The 23,511-nt window shown below is 48.7% G+C and overlaps 1 protein-coding gene across 1 annotated transcript in view; it reads left to right on the top strand.

Annotated features, from left to right (window-relative positions):
* Positions 1-543: 543 nt before the first annotated feature.
* Positions 544-23,511, top strand: part of MMP24 (matrix metallopeptidase 24) — a 28,968-nt gene continuing 6,000 nt past the window's right edge. The window contains exons 1-5 of the mRNA XM_081559925.1: positions 544-686; positions 7,507-7,623; positions 9,958-10,262; positions 20,205-20,366; positions 22,435-22,649. Of these exons, the coding sequence (XP_081416051.1) occupies positions 631-686; positions 7,507-7,623; positions 9,958-10,262; positions 20,205-20,366; positions 22,435-22,649 (855 nt within the window). The 5' untranslated portion in view covers positions 544-630. The remainder of the gene's footprint in view (positions 687-7,506; positions 7,624-9,957; positions 10,263-20,204; positions 20,367-22,434; positions 22,650-23,511) is intronic.

Here is a 23,511-nt window from a genome sequence, read left to right on the forward strand (position 1 = left end):
TTATATTTAAATTAAATAATACACTGTTTTATTTTGTTTCTATTTATTAATAATAGCTTGCTTCTTTGGAGGGATTAGCAATGAAAACTGTAGATAATCTCATGCGAATTACCATTCTACAAAAGGTTCCTACGGCAGACTCTGCCTCTAGATACAGTGAGTGTCTGGGGGGCACAGTGTTTCATCAAGTCACTCTGCTTCAGAGAATGACTGTTCTGGTCCTCTTGCCTGTCTAGTCATATGTCAGTGGAAACCACTGAGTACATGGTAAAGAGAAGGGGTGCTGGAAAGGCTGGAATGTATTTTAATCTTTATTCTATAGCCAGTAGAGATCCATCAGAAGATTGATAGCAGAAGAGTAAGCCAACAAGAGCTATGTTTTCTGGAGGTTCATTTGACAGCATCTGCAGGAGGGAGTGAAGGAGACAGAAATCAGAACATAAGTGCATAAGTCCTTTGGGTAAATTGGTCCCTAGTTTCAAGGGCAAATGAGCCTTCCCTGCGTGATTTGTTCTTTTCTTTTCATGTGTCTTTCAGAACTGGTTAAAGTCCTACGGCTATCTGCTGCCCTATGACTCACGGTCATCTGCGTTGCACTCAGGGAAGGCCTTACAGTCAGCAGTCGCCACAATGCAGCAGTTCTACGGGATCCCCGTCACCGGTGTGTTGGATCAGACAACAATCGAGTAAGATTTGCACAGGACATTGTGCCTTTGAACTTTCCAGAGTTACGTTTGGGTTCACATTTGTCATGGCCTCATCTGTATACCCCGCCCATCCTACCTTCCTATCTTCCACTCCTGCAGTGTCAGCGAGGACGGAGTACCCTAAGGTGCCCTCTCTCACGTGAGCTGGGGATGTGTTCTGCCGTAAACTTGCTGTGTGACCTTGGACAAGACTCTTGACCCTTCTGGGCCTCAGTTTCCTTATCAGCACAATAAGGGATTTGGTTATAGATGGCCTTAAATCTCCTCTGATTCTAATAACTTGTGGGTCTGTGAGTCACCCTTCTGGCGTCCCTAAGAGGTATGCATCTCACTAGATATAGAAAATTCTAGAATAATGATGAGTTGGCAAGTCTTGTTCCACTTTTCCCATTTATTAAACATTTGCTGAATGTTTGCGTGTGCTGGGCAGTGGGCTTGGTCCTTTGATCCCTGCGCTCCAGAGGCTCCCCATTTAGTGAAAAACACCATCAGCTAGCTCTGCTGGTCTAGAACTCAGAAGGAAACACTGAATCTCAGGGAGATACTTAGGAGGTAAAGACAAGTAAGCCAAACCACACGGATGGTTTTATACTCAGGGAGAGGATAAAGAGGAGGGAGAGAAGAGTGATGAGGGTAGAACCCCCAAGAGAAGGAGCCACCTGAGAAATGGAGGAAGCCTGGCAGGTATGCTATGGCCATTGTTGGGGGCTGGCTGGGGGGGAGGGGGAGATGATCAGCAGGGTCAGCTGCTGCGGTGGTCAAACAGGAGGCTGAAAGGTGTCTGCTGAGTTTAGTAACAAAGAGGGCATTGAAACCTCCATGGAATGATGGCAGTAAAGTCAGATTGCAACAGGGAAAAGGGGAGGCGAGGAGCGGCAATGGCAAACGTAGGGGCAACTTTCAAGAAGCTGAGCAGTGGGAGTTTCCTGTTGATCCAGTGGTTAGGACTCCAGGCTTTCACTGCCGTGGCCTGGGTTCAATCCCTGGTTGGGAAACTGAGATCCCATGAGCCTGCCCGCCCCCTCAAAAAAATGCTGAAAGTGAAGGAAAGGAGGAATAGATGGTGGCTAGAGAGGGATGAATTTTTATTTAAGATGGGAGAGAGTTGAGTTTTTTTGCCTCTAAGGAATAGCCATGAAAGTTATTAAAGCTATTTAAGAAAAGCCGTCACTGACATGTTTACACTGCTGTGTTTAAAATGGATCACTAACGAGGACCTACTATATAGCAGAGGGAAATCTGCTCAGTGTTAATGTGGCAGCCTGGATGGGAGGGGAGTTTGGGAGAGAATGGATATGTGTATATGTATGGCTGAGTCCCTTCGCTGTTCACCCGAAACTATCACAACATTGCTAATCGGCTGTCAGTTCAGTTCAGTCGCTCAGTCATGTCCGACTCTTTGCGACCCCATGAATTGAAGCACGCCAGGCCTCTCTGTCCATCACCAACTCCCGGAGTCCACCCAAACCCATGTCCATCGAGTCAGTGATGCCATCCAACCATCTCATCCTCTGTCATCCCCTTCTCCTCCTGCCCCCAATCCTACCCAGCATTAGGGTCTTTTCCAATGAGACAACCCTTCGCGTGAGGTGGCCAAAGTATTGGAGTTTCAGCTTCAACATCAGACTTTCCAATGAACACCCAGGATTGATCTCTTTTAGGATGGATTGATTGGATCTCCTTGCGGTCCAAGGGACTCTCAAGAGTCTTCTCCAACACCACAGTTCAAAAGCATCAATTCTTCGGCGCTCAGCTTTCTTCACCGTCCAACTCTCACATCCATACATGACCACTGGAAAAACCATAGCCTTGACTAGACGGACTTTTGTTGGCAAAGTAATGTCTCTGCTTTTCAATATGCTATCTAGGTTGGCCATAACCTTCCTTCCAAGGAGTAAGCGTCTTCTAATTTCACGGCTGCAATCACCATCAGCAGTGATTTTGGAGCCCAAAAAAATAAAGTCTGACACTGTTTCCACTGTTTCCCCATCTATTTCCCATGAAGTGATGAGACCAGATGCCATGATCTTAGTTTTCTGAACGTTGAGCTTTAAGCCAACTTTTTCACTCTCCTCTTTCACCTTCATCAAGAGGCTCTTTAGTTCTTCTTCACTTTCTGCCATAAGGGTGGTGTCATCCACATATCTGAGGTTATTGATATTTCTCCCGGCAATCTTGATTCCAGCTTGTGTTTCTTCCAGCCCAGCGTTTCTCATGATGTACTCTGCATAGAAGTTAAATAAGCAGGGTGACAATATACAGCCTTGACGGACTCCTTTTCCTATTTGGAACCAGTCTGTTGTTCCATGTCCAGTTCTAACTGTTGCTTCCTGACCTGCATACAGGTTTCTCAAGAGACAGGTCAGATGGTCTGGTATTCCCATCTCTTTCAGAATTTTCCACAGTTTATTGTGACCCACACAGTCAAAGGCTTTGGCATAGTCAATAAAGCAGAAATAGATGTTTTTCTGGAACTCTCTTGCTTTTTCGATGATCCAGCAGATATTGGCAATTTGATCTCTGGTTCCTCTGCCTTTTCTAAAACCAGCTTGAACATCTGGAAGTTCACGGTTCACATATTGCTGAAGCCTGGCTTGGAGAATTTTGAGCATTACTTTACTAGCATGTGAGATGAGTGCAATTGTGCGGTAGTTTGAGCATTCTTTGGCATTGCCTTTCTTTGGGATTGGAACAAAGACTGACCTCTTCCAGTACTGTGGCCACTGCTGAGTTTTCCAAATTTGCCGGCATATTGAGTGCAGCACTTTCACAGCATCATCTTTGAGGATTTGAAATAGCTCAACTGGCATTCCATCACCTCCACTAGCTTTGTTCGTAGTGATGCTTTCTAAGGCCCACTTGACTTCACATTCCAGGATGTCTGGCTCTAGGTGAGTGATCACACCATCGTGATTATATGGGTCATGAAGATCTTTTTTGTACAGTTCTTCTGTGTATTCTTGCCACCTCTTCTTAATATCTTCTGCTTCTGTTAGGTCCATACCATTTCTGTCCTTTATCGAGCCTATCTTTGCATGAAATGTTCCTTTGGTATCTCTAATTTTCTTGAAGAGATCTCTAGTCTTTCCCAATCTGTTGTTTTCCTCTATTTCTTTGCACTGATTGCTGAGGAAGGCTTTCTTATCTCTCCTTGCTATTCTTTGGAACTCTGCATTCAGATGGGAATATCTTTCCTTTTCTTCTTTGCTTTTCGCTTCTCTTCTCTTCCCAGCTATCTGTAAGGCCTCCTCAGACAGCCATTTTGCTTTTTTGCATTTCTTTTCCATGGGGATTGGGGCTGTACCCCAATACAAAATAAAAAGATTAAAAAAAAAAAAAAAGACATAAAAAGGAAAAGAAAAGCCATTACTGCCAGGAAGGCACGGCCAAGAGCTTGGAAAGAGTTTCCCGGCAGGGGATTGGGGGGGTGGGAGTACCCGAACTCAGGTGGAAGGAGAGAGCAGGGCTTAGGGAGGATGAGGGCAAATAGGCGGCTGGCAGAGAACGGGAAATCCAGCCAATGGTGGACCCAGGATCAATCCACCCCTTGGGTGAGTCACTCCTTAAGGTAATCATCTCTCTAGCCCTCAGCTTGCTCATTTACTGAAGGGGTTGGGGGAGGGGGGGGGATGGAGGGGAAATGTTGGATTTTGACTCTCAGATTCTAGATTCCATTATTCTAAGCCTCAAGCTTTCAAATAAAATTTGGTGAGTCTGGAGTTTTATGATCCCATAGCCCAGTACAAACATTTCCTGTGCCTCAGATCCTCTGATTGTGAGGTTGTGAACCCCTGAGACAATACGCTTGATGGCTCCTGTGATGCTGTGAGTAAGTGGACGCCTTGGGCCTGCGGCCCGGGGAGCCCGGCCACCTTTCCAAGCCAAGGTTATTTTGAGGGCTTTGCGCAGGCCTCATGGCAGCACCTCCTGCAGCAGCAGCACTGGTGGCTCTGCTGAGGCACCACCTGGCCCTGGGTTTCACTCTGTTCCAGAAGCCCCAGGCCCTCTGGACCGGGTTCAGGGAGTGGCAGGAGGGAGGAGGAGGCAGCAAAAGGAGGAGGCGGAGGGAAGGGGCTGGCATTTCCCACTTGCTGCTCTGTGCCCGCTCTTTGAAGGAGGGCAGGGTTGGAGGGGGCGCTGTTTTGGAGGCACAGGAAGGGAGAAGGTGCTCACACTTAATCCCAGACCTGAGTGGGGAGCGTGTTTGCAGGGAGAACTTGGAGACCTTCGTTTCAGCTCCAGCTCTGTGACCTCGGGTGTCGCTGCCTCTCTCTGAGCTGGTCTCCTCCCTGCCCCACCCCGGGGCCCTTCTGGGTCTAGCTCCAGCTTGCTGTAGCAAAGGTGCCTCCTGGGTCTCTTCCCAGGGACTATCAGTGAAAGGAGGCTAGATAAGCCCCTCAAAGGATTATTTTTGAGTGTCTGCCTTGGGAAATGTCACACATTATTCACTCCTTCATTCATTCAACAAACATAGCTCCTCTAACCCAACCTAGTGCTAAGCAGAGGGAAAAAGAAAAGAAAAACCCCAACTTTTGTTTGTTCAGGTACATTAGTGGATAGTTCATTTATTCATTCAACAGAGTCCCAGTCCTGCCTCACCCTTGGTTGTATTTTGCAAGTTACTGGTTTTATCTGTGTATCTTTTCCCTTGTCTATAAAATCAGGGTCAGTCATTTCTGATTACTTCACAGAGTTGCTTTGAGAATCAAACTTGTTTTTTTTATTTTATTTTAATATTTATTTATTTGGTTGCCAGGGTCTTGGCTGCAGCATGAAGGATCTTTAGTTGGGGTATGGGGAAATTAGTTGCAGCATGTGGGATCTGGTTCCCTGACCAGGGAACAAAACCAGGCCACCTACATTGGGAGCCCAGAGTCTTAGCCACTGGACCACCAGGGAGTCCCTCAAATTAAATTTTTTTAAAAAAGAGAATGAACACTGAAAATTATACATATTTATATCAATGCCTGTTACTGTCACATTTAGTCTTTTATTATTGATTTCTGAGTGTGGACGTTCTAGGTGAGGCAGATACAAAATGAGTGGGACCTGGTTAAGTCCCTCAAGGGGCTTTTAATATTTGGTTAAAATAGTCTCTGTCTCCTTTCCTCTCTATTGCCAAAGGCAACTGCTTTCAACCACTGGAAATGAGGTCAGACTGTTTTCCCCCGCAGCAATCTCAATCTCTAGTTCAGTGAGCTGGTCATTAGGGCGGCAAAGGGACATGAGATGCTAGAGTGACCCTTCCAATCAGCCATGATCTTTTAAATCTCCTACCCGGGCCCCTAGTTCACATCTCCAAAGAAGTCCCAGGCTCACTGTTCCCTAATGCAACTTAACTGATAACAAATAGTCATCAGGATTTACTTAGCTCCTAGCACAAGGCTAGCTTCTAAGGACAGGATGATGAATACGACTCATTCCTGTCCTCAGAAAATTTAGTATTTATTCGAGGCAATAAACTAATAGATTTCAAATCACAGTACAACGTAGTTAAGTGCTGTGGATAACTACACTCTAAGCCCTACAGTTGTTCAGGCACTTTTTGAACATCTGGAATGATATAAAATTTACTGTTTTCCAAGCTGTGCCTTTCTGCCATGGGCTAGATCTGATTCATTCATTCAACCATCACCCTTCAACACCTCCTAAGTCAGGCACTGTGATGGCAGTGGGAATACAGGCAAGGTTCCCGCCCTCATGGACCTTAGAATCAGGTAAGAGAGACAAAGGATAAACAACAAGCTAATAAAAGATGTCATTTCAGGCAGTGATAAAGGCCATGAAGAAAAATTAAGCAGGATAAACAGTTAGAGGTGGGATAGTGGGGGGAGGCTATTATTTTAGATAGGTGGCAGGGAAGCCCTCTTGGAAGGGTTGATGTTTGAGTGGAGAGCTTCATAAAGTAAGGGAACAAACCATGTGAAGAAGAGCATGACAAGCAGAGGACACAGCAAATGCAAACACCCTGAATTGGAATGACCTTAGGATGTTCAAGGCACAGCAGGGAGGCCGCTGGAGCTGGAGCAGAGTGGATGCAAGGAAGGAGGTACAGGTGCCTGGTAGAGGGGGTGATCACAGATCACGTGGGGGCCGTGGGCCAAGGCAAGGAGTTTATTTTGATTGTTTGTCTTTAAATATGTAATTACTTGACTGCTCTGAGTCTTAGTTGCGGCACTCGGGATCTTTAATCTCCATTGCAGCATGCAGGATCTTTACTTCCTACATGTGAACTCTTGTAGTATGTGGGATCTAGTTCCCAGACCAGGGACCAAACCTGGGAGCATGGAGTCTTAGCCACTGGACCACCTGGGAAGCCCCAAGGTGAGGAATTTGGATTTTTTTTCCAGGTGATTGGGAGTTTTAAAGCAAAGAGTGATGTGATCTGATTTCACATATAGAGCATGTCCACAGGCACTCCCTCCTTGAAGGCTCCACACAAGCTAAGACCAGGGAGAACTGTAATTCTCGCATTGCCAATGAGGAGACTGAGGCTCACACTGATTCAGTCACTGGCCTGGACTCGTGCAATTAGTGGCAGAGTTGGAACTAGCAAGCCCGTGTCTTCTGACTCCGAATCTATCAAGCAGCAGTGCTTCTTCATATTCAGTTAGGAATGAATGAACAGATGAACAATCGATGGTGTTCCTGTTGGGGACCCCAACAGAGCCAGGGCCCAGAGTTTAGGTTGAACGTGCACGTTGCCATTCAGCTTGGGACGGCAGGGATGCTGCAGTGCCTTCCTAGAGTGTCCTGTGACCACAGTGTCTATGTGGATGTGTGTCCTCTCTCTGCCCAGGTGGATGAAGAAGCCTCGGTGTGGTGTCCCAGATCACCCGCACTTGAGCCGAAGGCGGAGACACAAGCGCTATGCCCTGACGGGACAGAAATGGAGGCAGAAACACATCACCTACAGGTGCCTCAACGCCCCCTCCTCCTCCCTGGCTTTGGCCCCACCCTCACTCAATCTTTTCCTGGCCTGAGTTTCTGAGGCTCATTCTGTAGGTGGGTCTGTGATCAGGGCCTGGCTCTAAGAGCCTACAACTTTGTCTTCCTTGTAGCATACAGTGATTGCCGGGTCTCCAACTTCAGGTTTGTTTGGTCCTTTAGGGGCTCATGAATTTTGTTCTGTTTAGATTCCTAGCATTTTTAGTTATGGAAAGTGGGGTATGACTTATCTGATAACTTTCACCTGGGCTAAAGAACCATGGCTGAACTCATCCTCCCTACCACCGCTTGCCAAACCCCACTCCCTCTCATCTGGATCGCTTTCCCACTTAGCCTGATTGATGAACTTCAGCCGAGATTCCCAGCACAGAGTTTCAGTTGTTTCTTAAGGACTGTAAAGAGCTGGGAGCTGAACTGCAACAGTGTTATCCCTTCACTGTCTCAGGAAACCAAGGGCAACACAGAAGCAGGCTCCAAGTCCAGTGACCACAGGCAGGGATGCTGGAACCCATCACAGGAGATGCAGACACCTGGATTCAGATGGGGTGGGGCCAGGACCAGGCATAGTGCAGGCTCGGCTGGGCCCTGGTAGGCACCTCTCAAGTCTCTTATTCCATCTCAGGTGGATCCCCTGGGTTCAGGAGTAGGATCTAAGACAGAGATCTTCAGAGTTGAGCTGAGGGCTCTCCTGGGGCTTCTCTAGTGGCTCAGACAGTAAAGAATCTACCTGCACTGCAGGAGACCCAGGTTCAATCCCTGGGTCAGGAGGATCCCCTGGAGAAGGGAATGGCTACCCACTCCAGTACCCTTTCCTGGAGAATTCCATGGACAGAGGAGCCTGGTGGGCTACAGTCCATAGCATCACAAAGAGTCAGGCATGACTGAGTGACTAACACTCACTAACTTACTAAGGGCTCTCCTGCTCACAAGCTGTAGAGGCCAGAAGAGAATCTTTTCAGAAATCTGACAAGAGAAGGAAACTTAAGAAACCTGGATGGACTCTTAGAGTCTCCAGAAGACATAGAGTAGATGGAGAGAAAGAACTGGCTCCTAACTGAACTCTGACCTTAACTTCTATCCTGCAACCTCTCTGGGCTTCAGTTTCCGTATCTGCAGAATGAGTGACTAGTCCTTGCCCCAGGTGTTCATGGGACAGAGCAGCCAGAAGTGGTGATGCTCCATCACGGAGAACCATGCAATATGGATACAGTAACCTTACATAGCTGAACCTATAACTGATCCAATCAGATGCCACCCTTATACTAGCTTCTAGGTAGACAAATAGTAGTAGTTGGGGCCAAAGACTTAAAAAATGTTTTTAATTGCAGTAAAATTTCTTTACAATGTTGTGTTAGTTTCTGCTATACAACAACATGAATCAGCTATATGTATACATATCTGGGCTTCCCAGGTGGCTTATTGGGTAAAGAATCGCCTGCAATGCAGGAGACATAGACAGAAACAGTTTCAATCCCCGGGTCAGGAGGATCCCCTGGAAGAAGGCATGGCAACCCACTCCAGTATTCTTGCTTGGAGAATCCCATGGACAGAGGAGCCTGGCGGGCTACAGACCACGGGGTCGCAAACAGTCTGATACAGCTGAAACAACTGAGCACGTGCGCACACACACACATACATGTGTATCCCCTCCCTCTTAAGCCTCCCTCATCACACCCCTTTAGGTCAACACAAGCACAGAACTGAGCTCCCTGTGCTATATAGTGGCTTCCCACTAGCTATCTATTTCACACACGGTAGTGTGTGTACCGGAGAAGGCAATGGCACCCCACTCCAGTACTCTTGCCTGGAGAATACCAGGGACGGGGGAGCCTGGTGGGCTACCGTCTATGGGGTCGCACAGAGTCGGACACGACTGAAGTGACTTAGCAGCAGTGTGTGTACATCAATGCTATTCTCTCAGTTTGTCCCACCCTCTCCTTCCCCCACCCCCTTTCAAAGAAAGGGATGTTCCACGAAACTCTCTACAGTGTAAGAGTTTTTATAACTTTTATACATGTACATATTTTATGTATTGGGAGAAACACTTAAAAATTAGGAAATGCCATACATCAACTTAATTTTTTTCTACAAATTCAACATAACCTCTTTCAGAGATCAAATACAAAAACACTGAGTAAAAGGCAGGGTGAGGACCCAGAGCCTTATCTACCCAGCCTCTTCCTTAATCCCTGGGCTACCTCACAGGATTCCAGGCCCACACAGCTTCTCATGTTCCGTTTAGCTCTGCTAGTCTCTAATTCCCTGTCTGTTCCTCCCTGTGGTTTCTCCCCTCTCTCACCAGCATTCACAACTACACCCCAAAGGTGGGTGAGCTAGACACTCGGAAAGCTATTCGCCAGGCTTTCGATGTGTGGCAGAAGGTGACCCCGCTGACCTTTGAAGAGGTGCCATACCACGAGATCAAAAGTGACCGGAAGGAGGCGGACATCATGATCTTCTTTGCCTCTGGTTTCCATGGTGACAGCTCCCCATTTGATGGAGAAGGGGGATTCCTGGCTCATGCCTACTTCCCTGGCCCAGGGATTGGTGGAGACACTCACTTTGACTCAGACGAGCCGTGGACATTAGGAAATGCCAACCATGATGGTAAGGCCATGAGGGGACAGGGGATTGCTTGGCTGTCAGGAAAAGAAGCCCTAAGGATGAGCTTGGAGGATCCCATAGTTGAGCTTCCTGGTTTCCAGAGATTCTTGTCAAATAGCTGAGAACCTAAGAGGGTGGGAACTTGGGTCAACACTTGATCCATCAGAGCAGGGAGATGAGTCAGATTACTTGGTTCATGATCTAAATGAACAGAGTCATGAGGAAGTTTAGGCCATGACTAAGAAGATAAAGTAATGGATCAGAGGCTGGAGGAAAAGGTTAAATAGGCATTAAAGCTGAAAGTGGTAGGCTCTGGCCTGACTGATGAAGGCTTCAAAGGCCACGCTGTGGGAAGACATGACTGAGTCACCCTTATGTCAACCTCACAGGTAAATAACAGGCCCTGTAATTACTCTAGCATCCTCTGTGCAGGAATAATAACAAGACTCCTCAGTTTGCAAGAGTTCCTCATCAGTATTTACTTGTAAGTCACTTGCTTAGTAAGTAAGCAAGTGTACATCATTATGCCCATTTTAAAGATGAGTTTGAGGCTCATATGGCATAGCTGGTAGGTGGCATTGCAGGGGCTCAACTAAAGCTTAACCACCTGGCCATGTGACCTGGAGCGAAACGTTCACCCTCAGTCTCCTCATTTATCAAATGAGAGGCTGGATTAGGTGACCTCTTCTGAGTCTAATAGAACATGACGCATGTGTTTGAACATTTAAAAAATACACTGCCAAGGAAACTTCCCTGGCTGTCCAGTGGTTAACAGGGGGCACAGGTTCGATCCCTGGTCAGGGAACCAGGATCCCACATGCCACATGGCATGGCCAATTAAATAAGTAAATAAATAATTTTTTAAATGTAAATAATAAAAATATAAAAAAGACACAGTCTCTGCCCTCTGGAAGTCCAGAGTTGAGTGGGGAAGACAGATGTGTACAGAAGTCACCCTGTCACAAGGTGGACTATGCTGAAGGACATAGCAGAAGTACCAAGAAAATCAGTAGGAATCTAGAGGGAAGAGGGACAGAGGATTCGATTTGATTCTATTTTAGATTATAATAGGTTAGAATCAGGATGTTAATATTCTAAGGTCTATGTCAAATATTTTCCACATACTATATAATGTGTAGATGTTATTATTATACCCATTTTACAGCTAGGTAAACTGAGGTGTAGAGAAACAATAAGTAACCTACTAAGGTCCCTACTAAGGGCCCACAGTCGGTGAATGGGGAAATAAGGCTTCAAACCGGGTATGTCGACTCCAGAGCACATGCTCTTAGCCACCACGCTGTTTCCACGGCTCTCCCACTGTAGGGCACACCAGACTCACCTAGAAACTTTTTTTTATGAATTCCAATCCCAGGCTGCAGGCCCCTGACCTCTTGCTATTCTAATTCTCTGGTTCTGGGGTCAGGAATTTGCATGTGAGAATTTGCACATGGTCTCATAAATTCCCCCAAGGGCTTCTGAGGTAGGCGTTTAAGAAACACCGTCTTAATCTGCAGTTTCCCCAACTTGCCTGATCATAAGAACCAACTGGGGTTCTTATTATAAATGTGGATTCCCAGGCCCTTTCCCTGGAGATTCCGATTCTTAAATTTGGGAATCCTTAGTGATTTCTTTTTCCTTGGCGATGCTTCAGGCTGAGAGCAGCCTTTAGACACCCATTTCCTCAGAGGCTGTATCTGCTGCAGACCACCTCCTTGAAAGCTTTTCATATCATCGCACGGATCAGGGACCTCGACTCTTGGCCTGCCTGTCAGAGGGTGATCCAGGGGATGGCCTGGCCAATGCTATGAAGCTGCTCATTTCTCCCTGTCGCCTCCCCTCTTGTTTGGTCCTCCTTCCCATCCAGCTCCATTTCCTCTGCCCAGGCATTCCTTCCCTTGTGTCCTCAATGTGTTTCCCGGCTTTCTGAACACCTATCCTTTATCTCATTCTTATTCTTGGATCATTGTCAACCAGTTAGCGGTCTGTGTGCGCTGATAAAGTGTGAAGAGAGGAGAACTAACATTTTTGAGCCCCCATTATGTGCCAGGCACTGCTAGCTGATAACAGCCCCGAGAGAGATAAATGAATGATTAAAGACACTCTTCCTCTGCCCTGCCCCTCCCAGCTCCGGGTGTACACTTCAATGCTCCTTGCTGGTGGAGACCTTGGGCCAGTCCCAAAATCCAGAGAACTTCTGGGGGTGCGTGTGGGGAGGAGTGGATGGGCACCATCCTGACACCCTCTTGTCGGCCCCACCCCATCATGACCAATGATCAACAATTCGGATAGAAATTCCAGGACAGCTCATGTCTTCTTTGGATGGGAGTCAGGACTTTGCTCTGGAAAACCAGGCATGAATTATCCAGAGGCAGTTCATAACCCTGGTAATAGACTGCTAGAAACCAGAATGCAGCCATTGCCCAAGGACAGCTTTCGGAAGGAGATGAAAGGAACCAAGATTGATTGAGCACCTGTGTGTTATCTCGATTAATTTTCGCATAAACTCAATGAGGGCACTGAGTGCAGCTTCCTGGGAATTTTTTGTTTGGTGGCTTTCTTCTCTATTCTAAATTTCCATTAGGAAAAATTTCAAGCTCACAAAGTAGGAAGAATGATAATATGAGCCCCCAGGCACCGATCAGCCTAATTCGGCAATTATCAATATTACATCAGTACTGGTTCATCTACCTTCCCCCTACCTTGATTTTTTTTATATATATTTTAAAGAGAATTTTAAATACAATGTCATCTTATATGTAAATATGCTAGTACTGGACTGGCCAAAAATTTCATTCGGGTTTTTCTGTAAGACGTTATGGAAAAACCATTTGAACTTTTTAGTCAACCCAATGCATACCTCTAACAGATTTTTTTTTCCTTCTTGCTAAAAGACATTTCTTTCTACTGTAGGTCCTTGTTGATTACCTGTTTTAAATATAACACCATGTACATGTCAATCCCAAACTTCCAGTCTGTCCCTCCCTCCCACCCTACCCCACTGGCAACCATAAGTTCATTCTCTAAGTTCTAAAAGTAAAAAAAAAACAAGTGAAAGTGTTAATGACTCCATCGTGTCCAACTCTGTGACCCCACGGACTGTAGCCTGCCAGGCTCCTCCGTCCATGGGATTTCCCAGGCCAGAATACAAGAGTGGGTTGCCATTCTCTTCTCCAGGGGATCTTCTTGACCCAGGGATAGAACCTGGGTCTCCTGCATTGCAGGTGGATTCTTTACCATCTGAGCCACCAGGGGAACCCCTGAGTTCTAACAGATTATTTTTAACATGACCATAAAATTATGATCAAACCCAACAACATTAATAATAATTTCTTAAAATCCAATACCCAAAAATAAAATTTAAAAAAATCCAATACTCAATCTGTGTTCATTTTCCCAAATCACCTAAAAATGGCTTTTACAGTTATTTACTTTCATCAGGATCCAAACAGCATCCACACATCATTCATGGTTGACACGTCTCTTAAGGCGCTTTCCATTTACAAGTCACCTCGCTTTTCTTGTCCCTGTATCTGTTGAAGAAACTAGGTCATTTGTCCTGGGTATAGGCATTAGACTCAACTAGATTCGGGTTCACTTTTTTTAATAAATAATTGTTTCTTTTTTATTGGCATATAGTCGATTTACACTGTTGTGTTAGTTTCAAGTTTTCAGCAGTGTGAACCAGTTATACGTATATTCACTCTTTTTTAGATTCTTTTCCCATATAGGCCATTACAGAGAATTGAGTAGAGTTTCCTGTGCTATATGGTCCTTATTAGTTATCTATTTTATATATAGTATTGTGTACATGTCAATCCCAATCTCCCCACTCTTACCCTTTGGTAACTGTAAGTTTATTTTCTACATCTGTAACTCTATTTCTGTTCTGCAGATAAATTCATCTAAACCTATTTTTTTAAGATTCTGCATATAAGCAATATCATATGATACTTGTCTTTCTCTGACATAGGTACACTCTTACCATATCTCTCTTCCCTGTCTATCCTGAATATCAATAATTGATGTAGGCTTCCCAGGTTGCACTAGTGGTTTAAAAAACAAAAACAAAAACCCTGCCTGCAAATGCAACAGAGGTGGTTTCGATTCCTGGGTTGGGAAGATCCCCTGAAGGAGGGCAGGACAACCCACTCCAGTATTATTGCCTGGAGAATCCCATGGACAGAGGAGCCTGGTGGGCTACAGTCCATGGGGTCACACAGATTCGGACATAACGGAAGAGACTTAGCAGGTACACACAATAATTAGATCAACAGGCCTGGCTGGACTGACTCTTCTGGAGAGAATGCTCCCCAGGTGGCACTGATCCTCCTTGTTGTATCACATTTGGGAAGCATGTGTGATGCAGGCTGTCCCACTCCTAGTGACATGAAGGTTGAACGGTTGGTACAGGTATGTCAGCCTGACTCAACCATTATAAAATTCACCCAGGGGACTTTATTTTAAAAAGGTTGTCTAAGCCCTAACTGCTCAGTCGTGTCTGACTCTTTGCCACCCCATGGAATTCTCCAGGCCAGAATACTGGAGTGGGTAGCCTTTCCCTTCTCCAGGGGATCTTCCCAACCCAGGGATTGAATCAGGGTCTCCCGCATTGCAGGTGGATTCTTTACCAGCTGAGCTTGCTCCTTGGAAGAAAAGTTATGACCAACCTAGACAGCATATTTAAAAGTAGAGACATTACTTTGCCAACAAAGTTCTATCTAGTCAAATCTATAGGTTTTCCAGTAGTCATGTATGGATATGAGAGTTGGACTATAAAGAAAGCTGAGCATTGAAGAATTGATGCTTTTGAACTGTGGTGTTGGAAAAGACTCTTGAGATCCAACCAGTCCATCCTAAAGGAAATCAGTCCTGAATATTCATTGGAAGGACTGATGCTGAAGCTGAGACTCCAATACTTTAGCCACCTGATGCAAAGAACTGACTCACTGGAAAAGACCCTGATGCTGGGAATGATTGAAGGAGGGAGAAGAAGGGGACGACAGAGGATGCGATGGTTGGATGGCATCACCAACTCAATAGACATGAGCTTGAGTGAGCTCCGGGAGTTGGTGATGGACAGGGAAGCCTGGCGTGCTGCAGTCCACGGGGTCGCAAAGAGTCAGACACGACTGAGTGACTGAACTGAACAGAACTGAAGCCCTAACCACAAAGTTCTTAATCAGAATCTCCTCCACCTGTGCGTTTAGAAGGTGCTCCTGGAGAACCATTCCTGGAATGCATGCTGCTGCTAAGTTGCTTTAGTCGTGTCCGACTGTGCAACCCCATAGATGGCAGCCCACCAGGCTCCCCTGTCCCTGGGATTCTCCAGGCAAGAACACTGGAGTTGGTTCCCATTTCCTCCTCCATGCAGGAAAGTGAAAAGTGAAAGTGAAGACGCTCAGTCGTGTCCGACTCTTAGCGATTCCATGGAGTGCAGCCTACCAGGCTCCTCCGTCCATGGGATTTTCCAGGCAAGAGTACTGGAGTGGGGTGCCATTGCCTTCTCCACCTGGAATGCATAGATGATTCTAGTTCCCCACCTCTTCAGAGTCTGTGTGAAGGGCAATCTGGCCCACCACACATTTAAGCTAAGTTCGGGGAGTCTCCAAGGCACCCCATGTCTTCATCTCTTTCCAGTGGATCAAGCAGTGAAGCCAGCAGAGAAGAGATTGGGAGGGAGCCCAGCCCTGGGGAAGGTGACAAGACCAGAAGAGTCATAAGGCCAGCCCTTCTCAGTTACTGTAGAGATCGCTCCTCACCCCGGGAACTGGACTGGCAGGGTGGTAAGGAAAGGATCGTTCTGAGTGGTTAAGAAGTTCACACAGGCAGTGACAGAAGAATAGAGCAGAAAGCCAACAAACAAAAAATTCCCAGGAGAGGAACTTCCCTGGTGGTCCAGTGGCTAAGATTCCACGCTCCCAATGCAGGTTTGATCCCTGGTTGGGGAACTAGATCCCACATGCCACAACTAAGCAACTAAGATCTGGCATAGCCAAACAAAATAAGCGTACTTTTAAAAAAATTCCCAGAAGGCTGCACTCACGCCCTCACTGAGTTTCTGTGGAAATTAAATGAGATAACACACAGGTGCTCAATCAATCTTGGTCCCTTTTGTCTCCTTCCAAAGATTGTCCTTGGGCAATGGCTGCATTCCAGTTTCTAGCAGTCTATTGCTGGGGTTATGAGCTGCATCTGGAAAGTTTATGCTTGGTTTTCCAGAGCAAAGTTCTGACTCTTGTCCAAAGAAAACATGAACTGTCTCACAACCAGGACTCTGAATTTTTAACAATCGCCCCAGTTGGTTCCGCTGCAGGTCATCCAAAGACTGCACCTGGAAAAATACTGACCATTCAGCAGGGTTCCATCCTGGCTGCTGTCACCTTACCTTGTCAAGCACAGAGATTCTCCTTGAGGAGCTCACAGTCCTGGGGCAGAAGAGAGTGTGCTCCTGGCTGTGATGGAGGGTGGAAAGAGGTCAGGGCCATCAAGATGGTACAGGTAAACTGCTGGGAGAGTGTAGAGAAGGAAGCACTTGCTGCCAATTGGAGAAATCGAGGAAGGTTTCCTGGAGGATGTGGCTGAACACTGAAGGAGTATGGTTGTTCCAGGTGGAGGGGACAGCACTGGCAAAAGAATAGAGGCAAAAGAAAATGCTGTCCCATTTTGGAGTTCTTCCCATGTGGCGATAGTGGTAAAGAACCTGTCTGCCAATACAAGAGACAAGAGATGCAGGTTTGATCCTTGGGTCGGGAAGATCCCCTGGAGGAGGACATGGCAGGCAACCCACTCCAGTATTCTTGCCTGGAAAATCTCATGGACAGAGGAGTCTGGCAGGCTATGGTTCATAGGGTCCCAAAGAGTAGGACACAACTGAAGTGACTTAGCACATATCATTTTGGGGGTTGCAGGAGTCAGTGAGATGGGACTCACCAAAGATGGAGGTGCTAAGAGAAGGAAATGAAGCTGAGACCAGGTATACTGGAATGGCCAAGTAGACTTCTGGGTGCTTGCTAGGAGGCCCAAAGGACCTGAGCACCCAGCTCAAGGGAACTCTCCCTGTTGAAGATGTTTCTTCAACACACAGCTCAATGTGACCCTGCTAATTAACCGCAATAGTTCTGTGCCTGGAGGCGGTGTGAGCGCTTTGTGTATACCTTGCCGCTTTAATCTTCACCCCATTTTTATGATGAAGGTACCATTAGTCCCCTTGTTCTACAGACGAAGAGATTTAAAATGTCACACTGTTAGGACAGAGCAGAGCCAGGATTCCTGGCAGTCTGGCCCCCTGGGATGCCACTTCTGACCATGCCCCTTCTCTGCCTCTCGCCTTCTTGGAAGGTGAAGCCCCTAACCGCCTCCTGCTCATTAAGCACAGGGTCTTCTCCATCCCTCTACTTTTCCCCTCACAACCTCCAGTAGTTCTCCTGCCCCTCTCCTCTCTCCTTCTATCTCCCTGAGCATCCCCCCCACTGAACAGGTCTCTTGGGTTTCTGTGGAGTAGCATGCCAGCTCCCCAGCTCTCCTCTGCCATTTTGGTCCCTGGAGCAAATCCACAGGCCCCTTTCCCTCAAGACTTCCTCCTGTTCTCTGCCGAGACCCGGCACAGAAGCTCTCAATAGACACAGGACCGAGGGTTAGAGGCTGGCCAGGTGCTCAGGCTCTGTTCCCTGGTTGCTAGCTGAGGACACCCTCCCACCCCCACCCGCCAAGGAACAGCCCGGTCAGGAGACTGAGGCCCGAACAGCTTGTCCCAGGTCGTAGAACAGGCCAGGAGCAGAGCCAGGACTGGACCCCAGGAAGCAGAGCTGCCTCCCGCTGGCGCTAGCAGCCGCCTTTGTTTGGGATGGAGCTCAGAGATGAGCTCACCCTTCCCCGCTGCCAGAGGGGCCAGGGCCTGAGGAAGCAACTGGGGGCAGCCTGGCCTCCTCATGCCAGCTTGCCCTGCCCCAGCAGAAGGCCAGCCCCAGGCTCTTGGCCAACCTTGCCCTGATCTTACCCATCCCCCTTCGCTGAAGGCACTGGTGGCGGCAGCAGCGCGGGAGGCAGGCACGTGTGCCCCAGAGGGCTCTTCTTGCTTCCCAAAACCTTACCCAGGAAGGCCAGAAGCAATCCCCGGCCTCCTCTGACCCTCAGGGGGCCCTCAGCCCGGTGGGCGTAGGACAAGTTGGCTAGAGACACTGGGGCCGGGATGGGTGCAAGGCCTCCTGAGCACCTCCTGGGCTCCTAGCAGCCTCCCCTGCACTTCAAGGTGGCAGGAACGGGTATGACATGCCTTGAAAGTGAAAGCGTTAGTCACTCAGCTGTGTCCACCCCTTTGCGACCCCATGCACTGTAGCCCACCATGCTTCTCTCTCCATGGGATCTTCCAGGCAAGAATACTGGAATGGGTTGCCATTCCCTTCTCCAGGGGAATCTTCCAGACCCAGGGATTGAACCCAGGTCTCCCACATTGCAGGCAGATTCTTTACTGTCTTTTAGGGCTGAGCAATAGAGGCAGGGCTCAAGGGACATTCAACTGCCAGAGGTTGAGGCCAGCAGGAGTCTGTAACTGGACATATATGAGTCAGGGCTGTTGATATGCCAGCCTGCTCAACTTTCTGCCCCTTGCGTTTCTTTCCCAAAGCCAGGGCAACTTCATCCTGGCAAAGTCAGGCCCTGCCCTGTCCCAGGCTTGATCAAGACACTTGGTGGGGGATTGACTTTAAGAGGATCTGGTTGCTGGAACCCCGATGGCTTCATGCTCCTTTTCTGGTCAATGAGCTTGTTCCGGGGACCACGCTTCTGTCTTCTGCATGGTGACAACTGCTGTCATGTGTCTTATCCTATCCAATCCTCTCACAGCCCTGCGGGGTAGATATGATCTCCCCATTGTACAGATGAGGACACTGAGGTTTCGGAGGTAGACCTTCTGGGCAAGTTCACAAAGCTGGCGGGGGGGAGGGGACGGGTAGAGCCGGAAATGAACAAGACCTGTCCTGTTCTGGGGCCCAGCTCATGACCACTCTGCTGTGTTGCTGCCTCAGCTTCACACTGGGGATCCCAGTCCCACTTTCAGCACCTGGACCTTGTTGTTTTTTTTTCATCTGAATCCCCACGTTGATCCTGACCTCAGGACTGGGAGCGGCTGCGTGACCCCCAAGCCCCGCCTAACCCGGGTCCCTGAAGATGACAGCCAGCCTGCCGCCCCCAGGACTCCCCTCTGCCCATTGTGCTCCCTCCTCCTGGCACAGGCCCTTTCTTACTACGGCTTCTGGACAGACCCCTCTGATCTCCCTGTCTCTGGACTCATCACCCACTGATCCTTCCTCCAACTGCGGAGTGATTACATCATGCCACCACCCCCACTCCTGCTCAAACCACCCCACCACCCCCGCGGACCAAGAAGCCAATCGAATTCCTGCACAGGCATCACAAGCCCTGCTGGCCAGCCTGGCTGACCTCATCTCCCTCTGGCCCTCCCCTCTGCTTTGTTCCGGAGCCAAGTGAAATGAAACTGCTTGTCCCTGGACCTTGTTTACAGGCATTCCCTCTGTCAGGAAGGCCACCCCCACCCCTCTTCCTCTCCTTCCCACTGAATCCATTCTCCTAACTTCTTATCTTTATAGGCTTACCTGAAGCTTCACCTCTGTGAAGCTCTCCCTTGAACAGCTTCCTTCCAAGTGTTAATAACTCCTCCCTCCTCCCCAGAATCCTCACTTGATCCCTGGAGACAGCTATTGAAGCGCCTGGAACACTAATTTCACTTATTTTCTTTTCTCTGTCCCTACCACTGCCACTGTATGGAAAGTTCTCAAAGGCAGGGACATGTCTTGAGTTCTCTGTATGTCCCAGTGTCTGGCACAGGGCCTGAGACAAAGTTTATGCTGGGTATTGCTGAAGTAATGGACTGACACTGACACCTAAGTGGGCACCCCGGGCACCTCCCCATCTCGCCCTCTTCAGGGAATGACCTCTTCCTGGTGGCTGTGCACGAGCTGGGCCACGCGCTGGGCCTCGAGCACTCCAACGACCCCAGTGCCATCATGGCGCCCTTCTACCAGTACATGGAGACGCACAACTTCAAGCTGCCTCAGGACGATCTCCAGGGCATCCAGAAGATCTACGGTGTGTGGAGGCGAGAGGGGCCACCCTTCTCCCCTCGGGGCTGGGCTGTCACCACCTGGGCAGAGGGGGAGGCTGGGGAGCACGGCAGTCTCTGACCACTGTCTGACCTTTAGAGACCTGTGGTGTCTTTGCTTAACCAGAGAGGGCAAGGCTGCATCCCACCTCCCTCCCTGAACACTTGGGAAACATAGGGGAGGGTCCGAGCTGCCACTGGGAGGGACAAAAGTGACGAGCGGGCCACCCATTCCCCCTCCTCCGCTCACCTTCCCTCCATGCCCCTCCCCTTACCTTCTGCAGTTTCCTCTCAAGGGGTCCCATGTCAAGCCAAGAGAGTCACACGTCCGCCCAAGTAACGGTGGTACAACAGGATGAGTATTATCACCAGAGCTTTTTGCTTAAACAAGAAAAAAAGAAACTAGGCTGATATCTTGATGAGATTTGAGGGGCCCGCTACCATGCCCCACTCCATGCTCTGTTCACACTGATGTGGGAAGTTCTTGTTCTTGCCAAGGCAGTTGAGACAGGAAGACCCATTTATTAGAGCAGCAGCATATCTTTATAGCACAATCCTCACAGACCCCAGGATGTGGAGCGTGGGAGGAGGGCTCCGTCTGGGGCCCTGAGGACCTCACAGAGGAGGTGGCTTCACCCAGACTCTGAAGGATGGGTAGAATCTCCATAGGTGAAGCCCTGGAGGACTGGATAGGTGGTGGGGACTGCAAGGTATTTTGAAAATAAAATGGACCATATTTGCTGATAGAGTAGACTGGGGGTGAGGGGACGATTATGCCAAGGTTTCTGGCTTTTGTAACTGTGGAGCGATGGGATTGACTCCTGCAACTCAGAGATCTGACTGGGATATTGATTTGGGATCTTTGGTATTCAATATGGTAGCCACTAGCCACATGTAGCTATTTAAATTCATATTAATTAGAATTAAATAAAATTAAAATTTCAGTTCCTCTGCCACGCTAATAACTAATCAGTCATTTCAAGTGCTCAAGAGCCGCACGTGGCTAGAGGCTGCTATACCAGACAGTGCAGATATAGAACATTTATGTCATCATAGAACATCCTATGGGACAGCTCTAACATCGAGGGTCTTTACTGCCATGAACCTGGGAAGAGATCACAGAGGGCAGTGATTCTCAACTTCACTTCCCACTGGAATCATCTTGGGAGTTGAATTTTAAAAAATACTGTTACCCAGGCTTCACCCCTAGAGATTTGATTTTAATTGGCCTGGGGTGCCTTCTGAACATCAGGGTTTTCAAAGCTTTCCAGGTAATCCTAACGTGCAGCCCAAGTTGAGAAGCACCTAGGGACCAAAACAGAGAGACGAGAAGAGGGCCCAGGGCTATGCTGACCCGTAGAGCAGAGCGGATGAGGAAAGGCTGCCAGCAAAGGAGGCAAAGCCGGAACAGTCCACGGAGGCAGAAGGAAAACCAAGAAAGTGCAGGTTCTGGAAAACAGAGAAGAGTGTTTTAAGGAAAGCGTTTCTGTGATCTTGCTACTCAAAGTGTGGGCCTCAGATCAGCAACTTTGGCCTCACCTGAGAGACTGAAGAAATGCAGAATGGCAGGCCCCCCTCTAGATACTCTTGAGTCCCAATCTGCATTTTTATCAAGACCCCTGGATGATTCATATGGACATCAAAGTTTGAGTCGAGTAACCATCGGATTTGGCAACATGGAGGTCATGGGTGATCTTGACAGGAGTTTCCACGGGTGACAGGGCAGAGGCCATACTGGAGCAGGGTGAAGAAAGAAGGGAGCGGGGAGGGAGGGTAGGGGACACCGAGCCTAAGAAGGGACATGTACTCTCTCGTAACAGGAGAGAAGGAAGAAAAGATCCCAGCTTTGGGGGGTGGGAAGATGAGCGTTCCCATTTAATGGCTGTTTTCACCTATTTTCTGAAAGACTGGGGCAGTAAACGATGGAGACAGGGGACAGGATAGGAGAGGGAAGTGTGACAGGCTTGTCTCACACCGCCTGGGCGATGCGGAGGCAACAACAGTGGGGGACAGGGAACGGCTGCCCCCACCCTAAGACGCAGCCCCTCTCTCCAGGACCCCCGGCCGAGCCCCTGGAGCCCACCAGGCCCCTCCCCACACTGCCAGTTCGCAGGATCCACTCACCGTCCGAGAGGAAGCACGAGCGCCAGCCCAGGCCCCCTCGGCCACCCCTCGGGGACCGGCCAGCCACACCGGGCGCCAAACCCAACATCTGTGATGGCAACTTCAACACGGTGGCCCTCTTCCGGGGCGAGATGTTTGTGTTTAAGGTAGGACCTTGGTGCTCCCCTCCCTCCCCTTCCCCCGCTGTGCGTGGGAGAGAGCGGCTGCTCTGGGATTAGGCCTGCAGGGGGGGCCCAGATGGACAGAAGCAAGCCCAGCAGCCAGGACACGGGGTCCCTTCCTGGCGCTGCTGGGTCAGTGGACTATGTTTTCAAGAGGGAGGGGGGAAGATGGGTGAGCCTGCCCCTTCCCAGGGGTCAATGCTGGGGAAAAAGTGCTGGAGACTGGCCTCTGGTCTGTGACTCTGAGCAAGTCACGTCCATCGTCTGGACCTCGGTTTCTCCCCGAGAGCTGGGGGAGTCATTGCTCTAACGAAGAGTGTGTGCAGATCCCATGAGTCGTGGCTGTGAAGACAGCAGCTTGGAGTAGGGGCTGGTGCAGCCGTGGCTGAGTCTGTCTCCGGGTCCCGGCAGGGCCAAGAGGATGGTTCTGAGGTGCCCCTGACAGAAAGCTGGCCAGGCTACATCGCTTGTCCTGCTCCAGTCTCTCTAGCCATGGGCTTGACAGAGTGGTGGCCTGCTCCTGTGTTACAGTTGGGTTGTCAGGGAAGCTGACTCTGGGACAGTGTTTGGGATGCAGGATTTTTTTTTTTTAGATTATTTTGATGTGGACCATTTAAAAGTCCTTGTTGGATTTGCTACAATTTTGCTTCTGTTATATGTTTTGGCCTTTTGGCCACTAGGCACATGGGCTCCTAGTTCCCCAGCCAGGGATCGAACCTATGCCCTCTACAGTGCAAGGCGAAGTCTTAACCACTTCTGCCAGGGAAGTCCTGGGATGCAGGATTTTGACTAGGACGCACCTTTGGGATCCACATCTGTGGGAAGGAAGGGAGGGAAGCACAGCGGA

This window comes from Giraffa tippelskirchi, chromosome 13 (genome assembly GCF_054371585.1).
Source record: "Giraffa tippelskirchi isolate mGirTip1 chromosome 13, T2T-mGirTip1v1.2.pri, whole genome shotgun sequence".
Classification (NCBI taxonomy): Eukaryota; Metazoa; Chordata; class Mammalia; order Artiodactyla; family Giraffidae; genus Giraffa; species Giraffa tippelskirchi.